Source organism: Pelodiscus sinensis, chromosome 1 (genome assembly GCF_052426305.1).
Source record: "Pelodiscus sinensis isolate ZL-2025 chromosome 1, ASM5242630v1, whole genome shotgun sequence".
Classification (NCBI taxonomy): Eukaryota; Metazoa; Chordata; order Testudines; family Trionychidae; genus Pelodiscus; species Pelodiscus sinensis.
Window position 1 is genome coordinate 47652242 of NC_143052.1, and position 24390 is coordinate 47676631.

Here is a 24390-nt window from a genome sequence, read left to right on the forward strand (position 1 = left end):
CCCTCCTCCGGGCAGCGGGAACAAAGAGCTCAGTGCAGACACACTGGAAGCTCGTCAGGCCCTCCCTGCAGTGGAGCTAACCCAGTTCTAATGGGGGGGGGGGAGAGAGAAGGGGGGAGAGAGGAGAGGGGGGCAGAGCCGTTTAGGGGAACGGATGCTTCTGGAGTAAAAATCAATTTATATAAGACGCAGACATGTATACCCCGCGGGGAGGGGGGGCAGGGTTTGTAAAAACATGTATAACCCGCAGGTTATATTCGCTAATTCACGGTATGTATTGACCCGGGAGTGTGGCTGGTCTTTTGGGATCAGAAAAGTTCTTTTATTTGATGGCATTGGTTTTTAAATAACCACTCATCATTAAATTCAGTATTTTTGATGGTGATACCAGGATTGGAATGCCTTAGAAAATTGCTTTTCTAATTCCTTGTTAGCCAGAGTGGTGAAACACAAGTTTACTTTTGTTGCTGGTTTGGTTTATCTTATGGGAGAATAACCACCAGCTTCGGGAATTGTCTGTCCTATTTCTCAGTTTGTCTTGAATTTGGTATTCTCAGTTGTGACCCACAAAAGCACAGTTACACCCCTTTACTTCTCTGTATCCAGAATTATCATGTTAAAACTATTGATCACTGTAATCAATGGAATGTCTGAACATAGTAACTAGTTACATGTAGTTCAGCTTGACATTAATGGTACACTCAGCAGCACTGAAGTTAAATCATATTCAAAAACTGAAAGAAAAATCCTCCCTTTTATATTTGTAAGGAAATGATCTGTCCTCTGCAACCAGACCATAGTAAGAAAAATTGTCATGGCATCTAGAGATAAAATGTCCAATTTCTCTTGATAGATTTTTGCCCAATGGTGTCATTCTCTCATTCATTACTGTACTGTAGCTACTAGATACTTTTACTCACCTAAGAAAAGATTTAGTTGGATGTATTTTTAAAACAATAGGGTCTTCCTTGTACATAAAATGACCTGTAGCTTCTCGAATAGCTAAATCAATCTTCATTTTAACAGGATATTCTGATGGAATTCTTTGTGGGGGTGTGTAGCACTCTACGGTGCTGTCAGAGTCACTGGAAGGAAAGTTCAGAAGAAGACGGGAACTTGTAATAATCACAAAAAATCTGTTTAAATTACACTCCTCAATTAGGCCCTGATCTTGCAGGAGGATCCAGTAGCACAAATTGCCATCAGGGTACAAACAAGCAGTTCAAAAGTAAACATGAGATAAGAATGGGACAATAATGTTATTAATGCTAAACAGTCTTTGAAATGTGGTTTCCTTATCATTCTAGTCCTGCTCTGATGAGAAAAGAGCGACATTGTACAATCTCTGTGAAGACCCTGACCCTCTAAAAACTGGCTGTGTGAAGTTAAACTGGGATTTTGGTCTTGGAGAAAGTTAGCGTTTTAAGCCTATTCTGTAGCAAATTGCCAAAGCACCATTGAGGATGATGGATCTATCTGGATATACATGAGTTGAGGATCTGGGTTATGGCCTTTAATAATGAGTCAAAGGGCTTCCACTTAGTAGGCTTTAAAAATCACCTAACATTGTACATGTAAGATGATTGTCACCCAGCACAGGTCACAGGAAAGGTGAAGGAAGAAAGACCAAAGGTCAGCACTAAAGGGAATAAGGACAAAAGACCACATTGTAACATGGTGGAAATTTGGCTGCAGTGGAGCTTGTCCACTGTCATTTACACCAATAACAAGGAGTCCAGTGGCACTTTAAAGACCGTTAACAAAGGCTCATTCACGTGCACATCTACTAATATAATATATGCCATCATGTGCCAACAATGCCCCTCTACCATGTACATTGTAACAAACCAGACTGTCTATGCAAAAGAATAAATGGACATAAATCAGTCATTAGGAACAGCAACATCCAAAAGCCAGTGGGGGAGTATTTTAACCTCCCTGGGCATACATTTTCAATTGAAAGTTGCCATTCTCAGACTGAAAAACTTCAAAAAACAGACCGCAGAGAGAAACTGTTGAGCTGCAATTCCTTTGCAAATTTGACACCCTGAATCAAGGTCTAAACAAATACCTTGTTTGTGGTGCTCACATTACAAGAGGTAATTTCCCATTCAGGTACTCTCACCTTCGCACCACTGTTGGACATGAGACACATCTGTTCTGATTTAATTAGCACTGATGTCACTGTCCCCTCTCTGTATTATTAGCACTGATGTCACTGTCCCCCCCCCCATCTTTCTTATTCACTATAGCATCTGAGGAAGTGAGTTGTAGCTTACGAAGCTTATGCTCTAATATCCCAATAAAATGTGTTAGTCGTTAAAGTGACACCTTTTGTTTTTGCTGAAACAGACTAATATGGCTACCCCTCTGAAATTTACACCAGTGAAACTCAGGAGTAACTCAACCAAAATCAATGGAGTTACATTGGTGTAAAACAAGTACAAGTGCACAGAGAATCAAACCCATTACTTTAAACTGAAACAGGTTCTCAATAGGCAACAATATTTTCATTATTTTGAAGCGTTTTTAATATTTCCTGCAAGGAAAGTGTCTCCGTTTTACAGACTGGGAAATGGAGTTTCAGAAAGCTCAAATGACTTGGTCAAGAATGTACATTAAATCAACATCAGAGTTAAGAATGAAACACATCCCTCCTAACTCTAGGTCTTGTACATCAACTTAAAGATCACTGCTCTCTCTTGTGTCCCACAAATGAAAGTTTTTGCTAGTAGGTTTTTCCATAACCATATGGAAAAATCCAAATTTTAGATCAATTCTGCACAAATTAAATAGGTGCAACTTCCATTATCATAAGTATGCATCACATCTATTTAACCAAGTACAGGATTGGGCACAATGTGGCTGTGTCTACATTGGCATCCCTTTCCGGAAAAGGGATGCTAATGAGACACATTGCAATTGCAAATCCGCGGGGGATTCAAATATCCCCCACGGCATTTGCATTTAGATGGCTGCCGCTTTTTTCCGGCTTGGGGATAAGCCGGAGAAAAGCGCCAATCTAGACGCTTGAAAGTAGGAATAAGAGATCCTCCGGAAAAGGGTTTATTTTCCGGAGAATCACGTCTAGACTGGCGCTTTTCTCCGGCTTATCCCCAAGCCGGAAAAAAGCGGCAGTCATGTAAATGCAAATGCCGCGGGGGATATTTAAATCCCCCGCGGATTTGCAATTGCAATGTGTCTCATTAGCATCCCTTTTCCGGAAAGGGATGCCAATGTAGACACAGCCTGTATCAATAAATACAACATCTGTGTTTGTACCATGGTTAGCTCAACAGGGTCCTGGTCCATGACCAGGGCTAAGCTCTATAATATAAATTGTATAATATTATTATTGTTGATTAGTAAAACAGCCAGCAACTTCACAATATTTCTTAGCTTCAAACCTATAGCTTTTGTTATTTAATGATTATGTGGAAGCAGCATTTAGGATTTGTCTGTACAGCAAAACAAAACCTGCGGCAGCCAATCTCAGAGCCAAGGTCAACTGAGACCTGGTGCATGTGGGAGGGAAGGCCTTCAAGGCCTCGAGCATGTCAGGGCTCCCCTATGCTAGATGCTATGCAAATATACAGAAAATACCTCAGTGGCTTTACAATCTTAAAGATGGACCTGAGTAACGAATTGGGATGGAGCAGACTAAAACAATAATAATAGTATGTGTGAAATTTTTAGCCAGTCAGGAGCAGTCATTAACTTTTTACCTTATCTTGTACTGTAGAGAAATTCATGCATTACAAGAGCTGAGTCTTTTTCCTGGCCTCGTGGGGCACAGGTATTGCACCAGTACACCAGAACTGAAAACTAGCACAATCAAATATGCAGAACACATACTATAGTGCCACCTCTACATAGCATTAGTGGATGGGTTTATTTACTCTGTTATGTCCAAGACATTTAATCAACCCCAATTCATAATACAAAGCAAACACACTCTTGTGAGTATAATACCTTTTTAAGGGACATGGCTTCCCACCAACATAAATCTCTCTGGATTTCCCACTCTTTAAGTATTTCCCTGTTAATGTTAATAATGTTCCACCAGACTTGGGACCATAGGTGGGAGAGATACTTGTTATTATAGGATTCTGTAGGGATAAAAACAATAATTTGCCTTGTTAAATCGTGCTTCAATGCCTTTAAAAAGCCTATTAGAATACACAATCATAATATTCTTAACACTTCAATGAAGCAAAAATGACACCAACAGGAACACAGGACTTGCTTTACTGGGTCAGATCCATGATGCATCTAGTTTAGCAGCCTGTCTCCTGTTTTAATATTTAAATTAATTTTGGCACTACAATTTTAATGATAGTGCTTACCACATAGGAAAATGTGTTGAAGGAAGATGTGCTTCGCCCACTTGAAACACTGCTGGTTATATTAAAACTGGGATTCTTTGCAGCAGCAACAGTGCATTCCAGCCTTCGAAAAATAAAGACACATATGGTTTTTATTTGGTTTACTGGACTATTTCATATGAAAATGAAGTCACATCAATTCATGATAATACAACAGCCACACTAAACAAAAATTATAAGTCCATCCAAGTGACGGATACTTTAGAACTAAACACTCTAATGAACTGTAGTTCTTTAGTATCATACTAAACTCCACATCACTATTGTGTTTGTATTTAGACAGGGAGAATTATGTTGGAATATCAAATATTATATTTGTGAAAACATGGCACATGCGAGAGAAAACCAATGTCTTTTAAATATGGAACGGCTACTTTATTTTTAAAATTTCCCTTTACACCTGAAATTTTTCAAGCAGCAAAAATATACAACTATTGGCTTCTTATTTTAATGTAAACCTTCCTGAAAAAATACATTAGAATATGATGGCAGTATATATCCATACAACAGTTACATATATATTAGAAAGGACAGAGCTCAGGATTTTGTGTAGCTTAAGACAGAAAGTGCCACATATAGCCACTGTTGCAATCTGGGACTGGGTGAGTATTGATATATAATCAGCAAGACTCTGAAGGTCGCTTTATCAATATATGGTAGATGCCATCAGCCGAAAAGAATATTCACAGAATTTGCCAATTCCTCAAGATGCCAACCAATGTCTCTGTCTTGGCCATAGTGAGCTTAAGCTTTTCATCCTGGTCTATCTTCCAGACATCAGGAAAATATGGAAACAGTTTTGTTAGTGCCTGAGGCAAAGGAGATGTACAGTTAAGAGTCATCAGGATATTGATGACAATAATGCATGTATCCCCTAATCATCTCCCCAGCAACTTCACAAACCAGAAAGGAATAAATGGCAAAATTGAGCTGAATAGTACCTTAAATAAGAAATCTTAGGAATGAAGAGTAGTTATCCATTACCACTTCCTTGGCTCTCACTAGCAACAACAAGCAGAACTTTCCTAAAACCCTTTCAGCTTTGCCAGATGTCACGTTATTGGATTTTAAAGTGAGCAGACTGATCACTGTTTGCCCCAAAGTCTGTACAAAGTGGGCCATGTGAGGTGTCAAACAAAAGGTTATGTCCTACTGATTCAATGTATGCTACTAATGTACTTGCAAGATTTCTAAATATGAAGTTATGAATATGGGCTCTGTGCTATTGTAAATATTCTCTGTATGGGAGCAAGCAATGGGCCTGGAATGCCTATTGTGAGGAAGGATCGTTCAGTCAATGACTATACTAATTAGCACTGCTGCATGGACAATGGCTCTCAGACTGGTCAATACACATCTGAGGGATGTATCTGGAAACCTGAAAACCAGCCAGGGCATAATGGCTGCTGGCATGTGAACACACAGATAGATCACTTGATCATGTGACCCACTCCAGCTTCGGAGACACCAGGAATGAATATAAAATGCCATGAGGTGGTCTCCATCTTGTCTTCAATCTTGCTACTGATCCCAGATGCAGCCTTGCTAGGGACAGGGAGCCGGGAAGGATTGCTGACCGATCTTGACACAGGATGTACATCAAAGACTTCTAAGCTAGCAGATGTAACATCTCTGCTAAGAGCCTGCATCAGGAACTTGGTGATTGGTGTATGTAATGTATTCTCCTTAACAATTTTACTCCCAAACTTTTCTTTCTTTAATTAATAAACCTTTAGATTTTACATTCTTAAAGGACTGGTCCAGCATGATCTTGTGAGTAAGATCTAAAGTATAAATTGATCAGGGACTGTGGCTGGTTCTTTGGGACTGGGAGGATCTGTTTGGGGTAGGTGAGATTGGGTTCTATAACCCCTCACCTGTGTGTGGCACATGGAGAGCTGGGGTGTCGAGAGGCTTCCTGCTGGCTGGGTTGACAACTGAAGCACTCGGTGTGACTGGTTTATGGCCTATTTGAGAAAGGTTTCCAGTTGAGGGCTGTAAGCAGCCCTGGTTTTGAGTAATTCACCCTGAGTGGCACCCTCCGCAGTGCCTACACCCAACCCCGTCTGTCACACCAGGTCCAACAGATGTGGCAAAGCACCTCATGGTTAACTGTAGTGAAGACTACTGAAAAAACTATCAATCTTAGCTAGGATATCAGACTTCCAACAGTGAGGTTCTCAATGGATTCCCCTTTTGGGAGGAGATTGTTGCTTAAGATTAATGCCATTTTTGTACTATTGCATGGGTCTGAAACTTGAGAACTGGAAGAAGCCAGATGCCACTGGAGGTCTACAATCTAACACATGAAGACTTTAGGGGATTTACTGTGCAGGGCATTTTAGATATCTTACTTGTTTTTGTTGCTAGCTTTTACTTCGAGGATACAAGGTTTTCCTCCTATATGAACTGCTGTATTTTTTAAGTCGAATCTATTATTTTTGTTGAATCCAAAGTCCCAGCCACATACTGTTAGTCTTGTTCCACCTTCTAACGGAGCAGTCCTTGGGATAATCTATAGAAAAAAAAACACTACTGTACCAATTTTGCTGGAACTTCAGATGAATTTTACAGAATGTACAAAGGTGAAGAATAATTTTATAGAAGCATTTCTTCTGGTAGACCGTATCCTAACATTTATCTTAATTGTTCTTCAACTTTCATTCATCATATTATGAGCTTCCTCAGACAATAGCAATAAATAACAAAACTATTGCTAAAAAGCTTTGAAGGATAGTTTGTAGGGACACTAAACAAGGTGTGTATTGTAATAGTCTTTTTAATCCTTCTGATTTTATCTTTTACACTCAATTTCTAGTATGTTAAACATACAATGCATGTATTTTATTATAAGCTGAATGCTGAACAAAAAAAGAGTCAAAAAATAACCATATAACTTTTTGTTAGCTTGATGAAAAGGCAGGTATGGACAATGGTACAGCTTCAACCTCTTAATTAGATATTGCATTGGCAGTTACAATATTAATAAGACTTCTACTATTCTTTGACCAAAATCTGTTACATTTGGCTACTTCTAATTTTGAGTTAAAAATAAACCACCTTTCAGCAACATACTGACGATCTAGAAAGGAAATGCTTTTTTTCTGTATATTGTAAATTGTGTTGTAAAATAGAACAATGGTGGGAAAAATGTACAAACACTATAGAAGTCATACAAACCTCAGTTAAGGTATTCAACAAAGCACTGCCAATAAAAGTCTAAAAGACACCCGGGTTTAGGGTTGATGTGGGCTTTTAACAATACGTTTCCAGACATTCCAGTCACTACCAGATAATCAAAATGGAACAAAAGACTTAACTTGCACTATGATCATAGAACTTAAATATCTTTGGCTTAATGCTCCTAGTGATAGCACATTTGCCCTTATAATCCAACACAATTGTGCCTTTCATAAACTCTACTTCTGCACGCTCACGCTGAAAGAAAACTACTTAAGAACTATGGGGCTATTATTTCTTCTAAAATCCAGTAAGACAGGCAATTTCCTTTCAGATCTCCTTGTGGCTATACATGAAGGATCTCACAAATGAAATTTGAGGTAAAAAGCTGTTGAGAAATACTTCACTGGAATTATACCATATATTATTCTATATGGTGTGAAATTTACCACTATCACTGAAAGCCAAAAGAATCTCATTGAAAACATTGAGTCTTTCCATTGATTCCAACAGGCTTTGGATCAGGCTATTAATGAGCAAAGTGCAGGGGACCTATCCAAGGGCTGGAGAATTGAGCAAAACAGAAATGCTCACATAGCCATTCAGGTCATTATAATACATTAAGTTATTAGCGACACTATCTCATAAGGGGTTTGTGTTAAGTGGTTCTCAGATTTATATTTTCCTTATTTGTTTTCTGTTTCTAGGTCCTCAAAGTTAAGAAGGACTTTAGATCACTGTCCTTGCTCCATGTAACTCAGTATGCACTCTGCCTGGGGTAACATTCACTGTGGAGCCTCACCAGAGAATAAAATTGTTATGTGGGGGTCAGGTAAATTCCATTATCTGAACAATAATGCACAGATCCATAGCATTTGAATATTCCCATTTGTAGCCAATTGGCTATCAAATATGGACATTAAAAGCAAACTTTACAACACTATGCAATATTGTAAGTGAAGGGACTTACTTGACCCCTCTCAAATGGCATTAATCCTCAAATGTAAGGTGTGACTTCAGCCATATAGTGTATGCTGGGGGATGACATGAATCAAGGGATAACAAATCTAGCCATTACATTTTGAAAAACAAGTTTAAAAGATAAGTTCTAGAAGTAGTTTGTAAAGGATAAAAAAAGTTTCTTTCTGATCTTTTATGTTTCTTTATATTGAATAAAAAGGCCTGAACAGATTTTTAATTAATTTTTAATCTATTTTGTACCTTAAAAATATCAAAAAGGTCCAGCCTGTTTTTCCAGAATTTTTCTTAGAGGACTCACTGAAACTGAATTGTATGCCTTCTGAATGGTGTTTAACAAACAAGTCCTTTCTACAAACAGCATTTGCCTTAAATAGGGGTTAACAAAAATAAGTAAAAACCAAAGAGTTCTAAACAATCAGGACTTGACTACCTACTTTAATTAGAAGAGTTTATGGAATGATTGGAGAACTAGTAGGAGTAAGAAGACATCACAGACAGCAGCAATGAAACCTGATTCAGGGCTTGATCCAAAGGCCTTTGAAGTCAGAGAGTTTTTCCATCATCTTTCCTGGATTTTGGATCATGCCTTAAATAAGACCAGATGTGGTTTGCACTCAGAAAATTTAAAACTCAGCTTTCTTTCACTTGGTTTTGTTAACAGCCACCATATTTAACTCAAATGTCCAATACACTACTGAAAGAAAAGGTTTTAAAGATTAAACAACTCCATTCCTTCAATTAAGATTCAAGAAAGCCCACAATGCACATCTGAAACCTTGACTGAGTCTTCCTATTAAACAGGGAGCAAAAGAGGCCTGACGTTCTTGATAGTTCTAACATAAAAAGCAATCTCCTTTAAAAATAACAGCAAGACCTCCCAGGTCTTCCTTATACACAATAAGCAAGCAAGAATGGACACAACTCTATTTTTATTCCTGTGCAGTTCATCTGCCACAATAACCTGAATTTCACAAATGGAGCACTGCAATTTGTTCCATTACCAAGTTATCTATGCAGATACCCATCCAAGACTCCCAGGTTTGATTTACTACTGTCTGTCCAGTCTGAGAAAATACACTTCTTATAAGCAATCATTGCAAAGCATTTCAGTAGGTATATTGTGCCAAACAGGCACTGCTGAGTATTCAGAGAAACCCTGTCTATGAGAATTGGGGTGGCTTGACTCACGTACAGCTAGCTGTACATTTCTATATGGCACAATGTTCTGTCTGTTTTTACCAGTTACAGATGGTTTAGAAAGAAGCAGTTTGGAGTGCAAGAATCCTGCTGAGACTTCTGTGACCCAAAGCTTCAATTAAAGATTGGGGATATTTAAAGCAAAGACAACAACTGGGAGATCTACTAGGCTTCAGTGGAAAAAAGCCAGACTCCTTTCCTTTTATCTACAGGGAGAAAATCCTCTAGTAGATTTTTGACTAAATAAAACCTTATGGAAAACACTGTTTCAGAGCCTTAATATCAAGCAAAACAGGTTTCCTCCACTAGTTAGGAGCAAAACATGCAAATCACTTATATTTTATGTATAAAAGTCTAAAGATAGAACAGAAAAAGATTAACAATCTGTTTAAATATTTTTTCAATAATAATGTTAAATGTCATGGTGAAGCAGAGCAAGAAATGTGCCTTAACAGCTAGCAATCCAAAGGAAAGTACTTAGCTGCACTATTTTCCTTCCAAGCGTTACAGAAATAAGTTTCACAATTTTTTTCATGGTGTAATTCAAACCTTTAGGAGAGTTACTTTAAAGATCAATCACTGCCACATATTTATTGTAATTTGAAATTTATACACAAAACACACACCTGAACATAGGGGACTAAATTATAAATAAGTAAGAAAAAATGTATGAAAACTTGCTCTCTTTAAATTTCTAGGGATCCAGTTGTGCAATCCCCACTCATACTGAGGAATACTTATTAAGAGGAGTCATTCCACTGAATTTAAGGGAATTACCCTCATGAGTCATTACTGTATAAGGATTGTAGAACTGGGCTTTACAGGACAGATTTTAAGAACAGCTCTACTCTGATTGAAGTCAATGTATATGGCTCAGCACATCTGAAAATCAGAATCTATGCAGCCTACAGCTTTTAAAAACTTTTAAAATATATGAAAATATAAGTATAGCTATAAAAATATACCTCCTATTAAAATTTCTAGGGAAGAACAAAAACAAGATAGCTTTGAACAGTTTGAGCCTTGTAGAAACATCAAATATATATATATATTTCTCTGTATTGTGTTGTACCCAGTATTCCATACCCATAGACATGTGTGATTTATAAATGCATAGATTTTAAGGTAAGAAGTTCTATAGTCTAATCTGTATAAAATAGGCTGTAGAATTTTGAACACTTGTAAAAAGTGAAATTAAAAAACATTCCCATTCTCTTTTTATAGTCCTTAGCACAAGTGTAAAGGATAGCACAAGATGATAGAGAAGCAATGCCCTAATGGTTTTGGTATTTACAATCCTAATAAAAACATAAACAAGACTTTTGTGGGTTGGCTCCAGTTAAAATGTCATTGTTTGTTGACTGAGTTTTGCCTACTTTATCCACAGAGTTATTTTGTATTTGAAACATGATTATAGAAAAAACCAACTATTTAAATATTTTATGGGTTATGAATATAACTCAAATTTCTTTCAGCAGCTTTGCTTGGATATTATGTTGATGCACTTGCAGCATGTGAAATCATCCATCTCTGGTTTATTAAATTATTATTTTTTTAAATGTTTCTCTCTCTTTGACTTTGGTCTTTCAAGTTTCAAAGTTTCATCCCTATTTATAAGTTCAGATGTGGAATAAGAACTTAACACTGCATACATCAGTAAAAAATGGTTATCATGCTATAAATGGCTATAATATGCTATAATAGCTATGCTAGTTCTCCACTCCATTTACTCACACATTAACTGCTCCATAAAACAATGCCTTCATAATTATGTCACGCTTAACACAAGATGATTTGGTCAGTCAACCAATACAAATCTTGCATTAACCATAGCTAAATGAAAACAGCAACAAGCTCTTTGATTATCTGTGTAATTTTGCTCTTGTGCACTTTTTAACATTTATGGGTCTTCCCCACCTGAAAACAGCCTTCCACTCTCCGCTTTCCCAAGGACAGAGTCGCTGATTCTGTCCTGCCCCCCGGCCATGCACATGGCAACCATGCTTATGGGATTACACTCAAGAAACTGTCATGCCTGCGGATACGTTTGAAAGATACATGAACTAAAGATGTGTCCTTGGTTGTCAGCTCCGTACAGTTTAGGTAAGGGAGAGAGAGCAAATCATCAGGCCAAAGATGTTCCCTTTGTCTCACATCAGTGCCACAAACCAAAACATGGCAGAGGTGTTCAGAGAGAAAAAGAGACAGAGACATCCATCAAATCGTGATATAGGATGGGGGACTCTTCCACATCATTTCCAGCAACTGTCAGCAGGAAGCTTCTTCCTGCTCGTTCTCCCTATGAGGAAAGCTCAGAGAGGTGACTTGCCCACCTTCACCCCACCAGTGAGGGAATTTCCTTTTTTTAAAATCACAAACAGATCAGTTGAAACCTTGTCCTGGTTTCACATTCAAGACATTAAATCAGGGCAACTCAAGTCTGAAAGCTCCGGGAGCCACAAAGATACTCACAGCACATGCTGAGGGCCTCAACTTAAGCGTGGTTTCATATACATGCAAATATATATGCAAATATATGTAAATAGATTCTTTCACACTGATGGGCAAGACTACACACAACATACATACATATTTAAGTCAGTACTGCTGGTACTAATAGAATGCAATATTTACCCAATTTCCACCCATTGACAGCACTTTTAATGAGCAATGCCAGTCCAAGAATTTAACTACTAAAATGCATATCAACAGAATACCATTATATTGACTCCTTTTTTGTTTTGGCTTCCACCTGCGGGCCACGTGTTGAGCCTCACGCAAACTCAAACTGCACTGCAGGATGCGGGCCGCATGTGGTTCATAGGCCACATGTTGAGTAGCCCTGCATTAAATGGTAGTTATTGAAGACCAAGATTTCTTCCACAGATCCCCAGCAAAGGACAGAGGGACAAATCCATAATGGGAAAGATATGGAGCACAGAATGCAGGGATTTTATTTACATGAGACCAGCAGCCAGTTAAAGGTAATTAGGCTGAGGGGAAGGTCAAGATAGTGGAAATTGTATTTAGCATAATTATATACAAGTGAAAAAAGTATATTAAAATTGTATCTGCTTGGTTGTAGTCATCTCCCCTCCCCATCCATGTGTAAATTGCATTCATACACTGCAAGCTCTTTGGGATATGCCTTCTTATCTGTTTATCCAGCTCTTAACATGAGGATGTCACCAATCCCAATACCATTGGAATGCAGCATAAGCAGGAATAAACAATTACATTAACACACACTCTCTTAATCAAATGCTGCTATGTGACTATAGGGCTTAAAAAGCTGGAAGATTTTGTAAAGGGAAAAGGTAGGTTGCCCTTTTACTGCATAGACCTGCTAGAAAACTAGCATCTGCAGAATTCCATGGCTCAGAAGGCAGAAGAGGCCCGAGGTACATTCTATTGGAATATATATTTGAAAGAGTATGTGCAATTCTACCTCTGAGATAAATTCTGGAGAAAAAATTACCTCATAAACTCTGGGCAAACATGTCTCCTGAGTCCACACCCTTTCGATACACTCCCATGACCTCACACACCGGTCACTGCACCAGCCACACTGCATGAAAGAAGGTGCTGAAAGACACTGGGTGCAGGACTTAAAGTGATCACAGCCTGGTCCATTCAAGGGAATCTTGGTTATCTATTGATAAAAGAATTATACACAGATCTTTACAAAAATATTTTAACTAACAAGGAGAAACTCCTTATTTATGCAAAGTATAATTATGTTATTCTGGTTTCAGAAAATTACAGAAATTATGAAAATTACTCCCCTTCTGTAGCTTATTTCGGTAATTAGAAGATCTGAAAAGTAATTTAACTAGCACATTCATAAACTCACTCTTAAGCCCAAAAGCCATGCTGATAACATGTACAGTCACAACAAACAGATGTTGCTTACATAAAGGGAGTACCATCTTGTCTTTAGAACACGGATAGGGCATTAGAAGAATGCCTGGTTTCTTCTCCCAGCTCTGCATTAATTCACTTAAAAATCAGTGAGTGTAAATGAATTTGCTCATTTGTAAAGTGGACATAGTATCTATTTCACAGGTACGATGTGAAACTTAATTATTATCTGTTACCTATATTAAGAGCTTTAGAGCAAAGATGCTCTGCAAGGGGTTGTCATTTTATTACTTTAATTAATATAGTTACTTCACCCGGTTTCCATGTCACATTTACGCCTATTTGGTTACATAAATGTTATTTTAAAATAAAGTAACTCATTCTTTAAGGACTAGTAAATGATTAATACATATTTCAATAAATGCTTAATCAATTTTTACAGATTGTCAGAGAATTCAACAGGTTGCTTATATTCAGGGCTTATAATGGTCTAGAACATCTTCTACTGATGTGCTTGCAACCATTTATAAGACACAGTACTTATGCCTGTAGCATACTTATATCATTTCTTAATCAATCAATCATTCATTAACCTTTGATATGCTATTGATAAATGTAATCTTAATATGAACAATGATCCCTGCTTCAAACACACACAGCCCTCTTCCCCCATTTAAATAGTGTCATAATGTTACAATACCAATCTACAAAGACCAGGAGATTCTAAACACCATTCTTTACTCAACCACTGTGTAATTTTCTTTAGAAGAGTTTGAATTAAGGACAGGCTGTTAGCCTTAAATTTGCATTTCCTGGCTTTCTGTTGGTTTCTATCAAAATTCTCACATTATTTGAACATTTCTCAATGTTAATCTCCTTGTTGGCTTAATAGGGAAAAAAGCTTTTGAGGAAACAAACAATATACCCAAGAGACTAGAAAGGATGCAAAGGTTGCATGCCATGAGAACTTGGAATACTGTGCTGACTAACCACTCTAATGTAAAGCTGATACTATGAATGTAGGTTTACATAATACAAAACATGATTAGATTATGTACTACTCACCTTCGTTCCAGTGGCAACCACAGTATAGCCATCTGCTAATGAATGGTCAACAATAACTTGAGAGGAGACTGGATGGGAGTCCAGGGGAAAATTTACATGTGGTGTAGTAGGTTCTGAACGGGAAATCACTATCTGAAAAAGAAAAAATAACCCTCTCAAAATCATGTCTGCATGTTACTTGTGCGCATACTGAGCAGTGATCCCACAATTTCCTACTATTTTCTGTTTGATAATTAGTACCAAACAGTGCTGTTGCACTAACCCATTTGAAACACATTACAAGTTGGACTTCTCTGGTTCGGCACCCTTGGGACCTGACTGGTCCCAGATTAAGGAATTTTCTGGGCCAGGGGAGGTTATATCATAGAATCATAGAATAATAGGACTGGAAGGGACCTCAAGAGGTCATCGAGTCCAGCCCCCCGCCCTCAAGGCAGGACCAAGCTCCGTCTACACCATCCCTGACAGATGTCTATCCAACCTGTTCTTAAATATCTCCAGAGAGGGAGATTCCACCACCTCCCTTGGCAATTTATTCCAATATTTGACCACCCTGACAGTTAGGAATTTTTTCCTAATGTCCAATCTAAACCTCCCCTGCTGCACTTTAAACCCATTACTCCTTGTCCTGTCCTCAGAAACCAAGAGGAACACATTTTCTCCTTCCTCCTTGTGACACCCTTTTAGATATTTGAAAACCGCTATCATGTCCCCCCTTAATCTTCTTTTTTCCAAACTAAACAAGCCCAGTTCATGAAGCCTGGCTTCATAGGTCATGTTCTCTAAACCTTTAATCATTCTTGTCGCTCTTCTCTGTACCCTTTCCAATTTCTCCACATCTTTCTTGAAATGTGGCGCCCAGAACTGGACACAGTACTCTAGCTGAGGCCTAACGAGCGCAGAGTAGAGCGGCAGAATGACTTCACGAGTTTTGCTTACAACACACCTGTTAATACAACCTAGAATCATATTTGCTTTTTTTGCAACAGCATCACACTGTTGACTCATACTCAACTTGTGGTCCACTATGACCCCTAGATCTCTTTCCGCCATGCTCCTTCCTAGACAGTCGCTTCCCATCTTGTATGTATGGAACTGATTGTTCCTTCCTAAGTGGAGCACTTTGCATTTCTCTTTATTAAACCTCATCCTGTTTACCTCTGACCATTTCTCTAACTTGCTAAGGTCATTTTGAATTATGTCCCTATCCTCCAAAGAAGTCGCAACCCCACCCAGTTTGGTATCATCTGCAAACTTAATAAGCGTACTCTCTATCCCAATATCTACATCATTGATGAAGATATTGAACAGTACGGGTCCCAAAACAGACCCTTGAGGAACTCCACTTGTTATCCCTTTCCAGCAGGATTTAGAACCGTTAACAACAACTCTCTGACTACGGTTATCCAGCCAATTATGCACCCACCTTATCGTGGCCCTATCTAAGTTATATTTGCCTAGTTTATCAATAAGAATATCATGCGAGACCGTATCAAATGCCTTACTAAAGTCTAGGTATATGACATCCACCGCTTCTCCCTTATCCACAAGGCTCGTTATCTTATCAAAGAAAGCTATCAGATTAGTTTGGCATGACTTGTTCTTCACAAACCCATGCTGGCTATTCCCTATCACTTTATTACCTTCCAAGTGTTTGCATATGATTTCCTTAATTACCTGCTCCATTATCTTCCCTGGGACAGACGTTAAACTGACAGGTCTGTAGTTTCCTGGGTTGTTCTTATTCCCCTTTTTATAGATGGGCACAATATTTGCCCTTTTCCAGTCTTCTGGAATCTCCCCTGTCTGCCATGATTTTTCAAAGATCATAGCTAAAGGCTCAGATACCTCCTCTATCAGCTCCTTGAGTATCCTGGGATGCATTTCATCAGGACCTGGTGACTTGCTGACATCTAACTTTCCTAAGTGATTTTTAACTTGTTCTTTGTGTATCCTATCTTCTAAACTTACCCTCTCTCTGCTTGTATTCACTACGTTAGGCACACCTACAGACTTCTCGGTGAAGACCGAAACAAAGAAGTCATTGAGCATCTCCGCCATTTCCAAGTTCCCTGTTACTGCTTCTCCCTCCTCACTAAGCAGTGGGCCTACCCTGTCCTTGGTCTTTCTCTTGCTTTTAATGTATTTATAAAAGGTCTTCTTGTTTCCCTTTATGCCTGTAGCTAGTTTGATCTCATTTTGTGCCTTTGCCTTTCTAATCTTGCCCCTGCATTCCCATGTTGCTTGCCTATATTCATCCTTTGTTAGTTGTCCTAGTTTCCATTTTTTATATGACTCCTTTTTTATTTTGAGATCGTGCAAGATCTCCTTGTTAAGCCAAGCTGGTCTTTTGCCATATTTTCTATCTTTCCTACACAGCGGAATTGTTTGCTTTTGGGCCCTTAACAACGTCCCTTTGAAATACTTCCAACTCTCCTCAGTTGTTTTTCCCTTCAGTCTTGCTTCCCATTGGACCTTACCTACAAGTTCTCTGAGCTTATCAAAATCTGCCTTCCTGAAATCTATTACCTCAATTGTGCTGGTCTCCCTTCTACCTTTCCTTAAGATCATGAACTCTATTATTTCGTGATCACTGTCCCCTATACTGTCCTCCACTTTCAAGTTCTCAACTAGTTCCTCCCTATTTGTTAAAACCAAATCCAGAACAGCTTCTCCTCTGGTAGCTTTTTCAACCTTCTGAAACAGAAAGTTGTCTCCAATGCAGTCCAGAAACTTATTGGATAGCCTGTGCCTCGCTGTGTTAGTTTCCCAACATATGTCTGGATAGTTGAAGTCCCCCATCACCACCAAATCTTGGGCTTTGGATAGTTTTGTTAATTGTTTAAAAAAGGCCTCATCCACCTCTTCCACCTGGCTAGGTGGCCTGTAGTAGACTCCTAGCATGATATCACCCTCGTTTTTTACCCCTTTTAGCTTAACCCAGAGACTCTCTACACAGCTATCTCCTACGTTCATCTCCACTTCAGTCCAAGTGTGTACATTTTTAATATACAAGGCAACCCCTCCTCCCTTTTTTCCCTGTCTGTCCTTCCTGAGCAAGCCGTACCCTTCCATACCAATATTCCAATCATGCGTCCCATCCCACCAGGTTTCTGTAATACCAATGATATCATAGTTGTATTTATTGGTTAGCAATTCCAGTTCTTCCTGCTTATTACCCATACTTCTCGCATTTGTATATAGGCATCTAAGATACTGATTTGATCTTGCCTCCCTGTTGTGCCCTGACCCTCCTTTCTCCTTGCCATTATAGGCCGTAGTCCCCCCCATTTCCAACCCATCTCCCAGTCCCGCACATTCAGCACTTACCTGTGGGCTTTGCTCACCTGCCCCCGTCGAACCTAGTTTAAAGCCCTCCTCACAAGGTTAGCCCAGTCTGTGTCCAAACATCAGACCCAGCTGAGCCACACACCAGCTCCCTGCCCCGCCTCACAGCCCAACTGACTTGCGTGCCAGCTCATGTGCTCTCACTCTCCCTGAAACATGCTGGGACTCTCAGATCCTGGAACATCCATGGTCATGACGGACTATGGATGTTGCTGGACCACAGAATCCCAGATTTTAGAGGTGCAACCTGTATGAAGCAATAAAGTCACTCTTTGTAACACATGCTTTCCTTAAGCAAAGCAACAGCAGGACTGCCTGAAAGACTTTTATAATATAGCACATTTCTAATATTAAGAAGGAATCATCCCAGGCTGTGTCTACACTGGCATGAATTTCCAGAAATGCTTAAAACAGAATAGTTTTTGTTATAAGTATTTCCGGAAAAAGAGCGTCTACACTGGCAGGCTGCTTTTCCGGAAAAGCCCTTTTTCCAGAAAAGCATCTGTGGCCAATGTAGACACGCTTTTCCGGAAAAGAGCCCCGATCGTCATTTTCGCGATCGGGGCTTTTTTCCGGAAAAGACTACTGGGCTGTCTACACTGGCCCTTTTCCGGAACAGTTTTCCGGAATAGGGACTTATGCCCGAGCGGGAGCAGCATAGCTTTTCCGGAATAGCGGCTGATTTTGTACAGTAGAGCGTCGTTGCTTTTCCGGAAATTCAAGGGCCAGTGTAGACAGCTCACAGCTTATTCCGGAAAAGCGGATGATTTTCTGGAATAAGTGGCTCAGTGTATACACAGCCCCTTTGTTTTGTAATCGCTAAATTTCAAGATGTTTATAAATCAATTGTAAAAAATTCAGTATCTATTTAATCAGCCTCCCTGAATTTAAGAGAATTGTAAAATAATTTTGCCAACAAGGTCTATTTAAAAGAAAATTAAATCAGTAAATTTCTCCCCTCTGTTTTAAAAGGATAAAGTTATTTTAATTTGTTTTCCTTTTAATTCTTTGGTTTGAAAATTAATACTTTTATCTCTATATTATATATTTAATTTTAAAAAAATCTGTATTGAATATATAATATTGAGTACCCTGTGAACTTCTAACCTGGGATATGTATTTTACTGCTTAAACATATTTCACATAAAAACAACATTAAAGTAAGCAAAGAAAAGGAAAAGAGCAAGAACTGCATTATCCTCATTTAACATTTCTTTATAGTGTCAGAGGTGTGCATAGCACCATAGAGAGACACTAAGAAAATCAGTGATCTGAGCATTTTATAGGATCACTTAGTTCATTGAGACTTTGTGGGCATGGCAAGTTATAAAAGAATTGCCGAAGCGTAAACAAGAGACATCCGTTCCTGAGTATCTGTCAGAGGGAGGTAAGATCCTCTATGATAGTGCTACAAGTGTGTTTAAGGTATAAACCTCATTTTCATGTCACTGCTATCAACTCCTGACAGGCTGCTACAGTGTAATGTTACCTACGCTGTGTGGGTGCCTGCTGGTTACTCTGAGCAGATTTACAGGGGATTTCAACAGGCATTAGATACCTATATGCTTTTGAACACCCCACTAGGTGTCTAGCTCCATATTTAGGTGCCTAAATACCAGGTCTATGGTTCGGATCCTGTGAAAATATAGGCACATGCTTAACTTTACTACTTCGAGTAGTCCCACCGATTTCAGTCACTATGTCTGAGAGCAAGAATATGCACGATTAGGCCCATAATTATGCACGGCATGAGCTGGAAGGTGATAACATCCTGCAACAAGGGTAAAGGATCATTTAAGTAAAGATTATAAGGATACTTGTTTCCAAAAGTTACATCTGTGGTTGTTTATTTAATTATTTATTTGAAGAATTTAGAATATCAGTGTTTGATGAGAAAGTGAGTCTCACTGGATTTCATTCTTTAGAGCAGTTTAACAATCTTTAACATGCCTAATATACAAAATATTTATTCTGTGACTATCATCAATTTTTTCACGACTGCTAAGACAGTACTAAAATAGCTAGTACAAAGGTTTTGAGGATTTCAATGATGGCTGACTCCAGAAGTAGGCTTAGAAATGACCATTTTGCTTTAATTCAAAACTTCAATAAAATCTGTTCCCAGGTAATTCACGGTGATAAGTGTTTAATACTTGTTCCACGAGGAGTAACGGTAGTTCGAATTAGAAAGCTTAATTCGAACTACCTACTCCGTGCCGCGTGTAGCCACGGGCACGGAGTCCGCACTAACGGGGATTTAAAAATGGCGGCGCCCGGCAAGATGCAAATGAAGCCCGGGATATTTAAATCCCGGGCTTTATTTGCAACTTCGAATGACTACATTAACCACCCTAGTTCGAACTAGGGTGGTAGTGTAGACATACCCTGTGGCTGTTTAGACTCATGGGTGGAAACAAATAGTAGGGGAAATTTTTCTTTAAGGTAGAGCTATTTTTGATAAAGAATTGCCATTCAGACTTGATTCACAGAACAAAAAAGCACAGGTTTTAGAAATCAATAAGGTTTGATGGTTTTCTGCGACACAGACCTATGAGTTTTGGCACAATGTATTAGGGGATGAGCTTTATTTTTATATTCAGGACAGAGTGAAAAATGGAATGAACTGCAAAGCTGCATGGAAAAGCTTGATTAATGTTAGTATTATATGAGCAGAGGTAACACCACAGCTGCAAATACCTTTTTAGTTGATCATTAGCCATGTCTCCTCTCGAATACCCACTGCTATAAAATGTTAAGAATTCTTTTCAATCATTAATCCAGGCTTCTTCTTATTGCCAAACATTCTTTCTGATTGAGTAACAATGTTAACCCTTAAATACTTCTGAGGTACAGCAAAAACAATAATATGAGAAATGGTAGTATTATTACTGTAATTACATATCTGTATTGTAATAGTCATGAAGCAAGAACTGTTTGTTCTAGTTATGGACCATACAAACACAGAAGAAAAAGCTTCAGGGAGTAGCCGAGTTAGTCTGTACAGAAAAAAACAACAAATGGTCTGGTAGCACTTTATAGACTAACAAAACATGCAGATGGTATCATGAACTTTCGTGGGCACAGCCCACTTCTTCAGATGACCGGAGTTTTGAATTTAGGATGTGCAGACCCTGCCTCAAGGACTTACAATCCATTAGTATGTCTACATTTCAGGTTGTGGGTGTAACTTCCAGTTTGAGGAGACATACCCATGATAGCTCTCACTGAGCTAGCATGTTAAAATTAGAGTGTATCCACAGCAGTGTGAGTGGCAGAAGGGGCTAGTTGCTTCTAGTACGATCTTATCTGAGACATTAACTATGTACTTGGATGGCCAACCCTCCTACCACTTGTACTACCATGAATGCACTTTTATTTTTGATGTGCTAACTCAGTCAGACCTAGTGCAGGAATATTTCCTTGAGCTGGATATTACACCCCAGCTCAAAATGTAGGCATATCCCAAGTAAATTTAATATCCTATTATTATGGTTCTAGAAAATGTCTAGTACTTAAAAGACTGAATGGTATCTTATTCACCACCAATAAAATTCACATCAGCTGCTCAAAGCTTAAGTAAAATGGTTTTCTACCTGATGATGTGATGTGAGGTTGGAAGAATATAATTACCCCACCTCCGTTTTGGGACTATGTTATGAAATACCCATGCAACTGATCCACAGCCAGCACTACGACTATATGTCTGTACTACAAAGCGTATTCCACTGTCCCTAGTATAAACACAGTTTTTTCTGCTAGTGCAGGAATGTCACTTACTGAATGACATTAGCTAAATCAATAGAAGCACTTTTCCACTGGCATAGCTGCATCTTCAAGAGCATTTTATTGGCACAGTTATGTCTGTCAGGGATGTAGGTTTTTCCCCACACTCCTCACCAACATAGCTATGCTGATGCAACTTTTAAGTGTAGACCAGACCTGTAACTAAAAAACTGCAGAGGTAGCTGAGAGATGTGACATTAATTACTTAATTAATTAGAGGCCAACATATCTATGTAATTTGTGAATTCACTGGCCTCAGAATCATAGAAATGTAGGTTTAAAAGGGTCCTCTCAAAAGATGATCTAGTCGAGCAACCTGTGGCTAAGCAGGACCTAGAAAACTTTGACCATCCAGGACAAGCATTTATGCATCCTGTTCTTAAAAGCCTCCAGTGATGGGGATTCCACATTCTTTTGGAAGTTTATTTCACTGCTTAAAAATCTCTATAGTTGGAAGTATTTCCTAATATCTAACCAAAATCTTTGTTGCTGCAGTTTAAGCCCATTACTCCTTGGCCTACCATCAGTGGACATAGAGAACAGATCATTTTCCTCTTTATAGCACCACCTGACATATCTGAAGATTGTAATCGGGCCCCCCCCCCCCCCCACACACACTCTTGTTTTCTCAAAACAAAATATGTCCAGGTTTTTTTCTTAAACCCTCCCTCATAGGTCAGGATTTCTAACGCTTTTATAATTTATGCTGGTCTCCTTTGAACCCTCTCTCCAATCTGTTCACATCTTTGCTATTAGCCTTTTTCGTAACAGCGTCACATTGTTGACTCATATTCAGTTGTGATCCACTTTAATTCCCAGATCCTTTTCAGCAGTACTACTGCCTAGCCAGTTATGCCCAATTTTGTCATTGGGAATTTGATTTTTTTCTTCCTAAGTGAAGTACAGTACTTTGCACGTTTCTGAATTTCATCTTGTTGAGTTCAAACCAATTCTTTAATTTGCCAATGTGGTTCTGAATTCCAATCCTGTCCTTCAAAATTCTTGCAATCCCTCCCAGCTTGGAGTTATCCACAATTGTATAGGCATATTCTCCACTCCATGATTCAAGTCATTAATGAAAATGTTTAGTAGTACTGGACTGAGAACTGACCCTGTGAGACAGCACTAGATACATCTTCCCAGTTGGACAGTAAATCATTGATAACTACTCTTTGAGTACTTTATTTGATATAGGTGTGCACCCATCTAAGAGCAACTCCTTGGCCTGCCTAAGCCTTGTCTTACATAACCCTACAGAGAGGGAAAAAGGGAGACATAAGCTCTTAAAGCATTCTCTGCAGCATGCAGCTGGGTTGCATGGCATTCCTGTCCAGCTACGCAGTACCTATCTGCCCTATCCGGTGGGACAGGGGTGGTGTGGCTCTGGTATGACGCTTGGAAGCAGGGTAGTGGAATACTAGGATTACTCCCTAAAAATAACAGATTTGATTGTCTATCTCCTGGAGCACATATAGTATTTTTTTAAGAGATCAAGCATCTCCCCAGAGCACAAAAAGCAGGAGAACACGTGGCCAGCAGTCTTCCAGAAAAGCATGTTCATAAACAATAAGCAGTGCAATTCTAGGCATTCCTCTCAAGACAAATACAACAAATATAAAATTTTATCCCCTCCATCCTTGAAAGATATGATAATTCACCAGTACACCGACTGAACTATAGACTAGAATTTATGCTGCTAGCTTTGAAGCGGACATATGTTGTACTTCCAACATTCAAAAAGTCACACACAAAAGGCACAGAAAAATATATGTAGTAGCCTTCCAGTACAGTTCAGAGTACTTCCGTGATGTGGCTTTAAAGAGGACAGGTTCTGAAGAGAAGAGGTCAATAGATTAGTATCTCCTTTATACTGGAAAAGAATCATCCATGTTATATCCAGGGATATCAGGTGCATTTTTGAACTCTATTTCATTATTACAAACCAATCAATGTTCAGTCAGAAGCCTGGACTTTTGGTTAATAGAGATATACACAGCTTTTCAGCACAAAAGCATGCATGTAATATATATGTTACTCATACTGATAATCAGTTCTGTTAGTCAGCAGGGTTGAGTTACAAATGGTACCGTATGCATGTCAGAATGTCTTCTGCAAAAATCAGAGGTCTACATAAAACAAGCCAGTCTCAGTATCATATTGTTAGCTTTCCCTAGAGTCTGGCAGGTGTAAGCCATTATCCAGCAGAGATAGGTTCAGGGTTAATGTTATTATGTAACCCCCAAGCGCCCCAGGATATGCAGCATAGCCTTGTAAAGGACACATATGTAACTCTCAGGATGCTGTATATATATCACTATAATCCATTGAGTATAATGGATCCACTTTGAAGGGCGTAAGTTTTTCTACTGGAACTGAACATTAAAATATGTGCTCTCTCAAAACAGTAATTTGGTTCCAGGTGTTAGTTTTAAACTTCAGTATGAAGATTTACTCTTCTTTCCCCATACTATTTGAATTTACTTTGTGATCAGCTAGGCACATTCCCTACCACAGAAACAAAAAACTGTTATTCAAATATCTATTAGATATTAATATTTAAACTTATCTTTTAGTAACTAATATAGATCAC

At 38.8% G+C, this 24390-nt stretch overlaps 1 protein-coding gene across 6 annotated transcripts in view; it reads right to left on the minus strand.

Annotated features, from left to right (window-relative positions):
- Positions 1 to 24390, minus strand: part of MET (MET proto-oncogene, receptor tyrosine kinase) — a 129803-nt gene that overhangs the window by 45410 nt on the left and 60003 nt on the right. For all 6 annotated transcript variants that reach the window (XM_014573355.4, XM_014573354.4, XM_075929236.2 and 3 more), the window contains exons 4-9: positions 14670 to 14801; positions 13222 to 13395; positions 6740 to 6900; positions 4347 to 4449; positions 3973 to 4109; positions 921 to 1085 (exon numbers count right to left, since the gene is read on the minus strand). In XM_014573355.4, coding sequence (XP_014428841.2) covers positions 921 to 1085; positions 3973 to 4109; positions 4347 to 4449; positions 6740 to 6900; positions 13222 to 13395; positions 14670 to 14801 — 872 coding nt within the window. The remainder of the gene's footprint in view (positions 1 to 920; positions 1086 to 3972; positions 4110 to 4346; positions 4450 to 6739; positions 6901 to 13221; positions 13396 to 14669; positions 14802 to 24390) is intronic.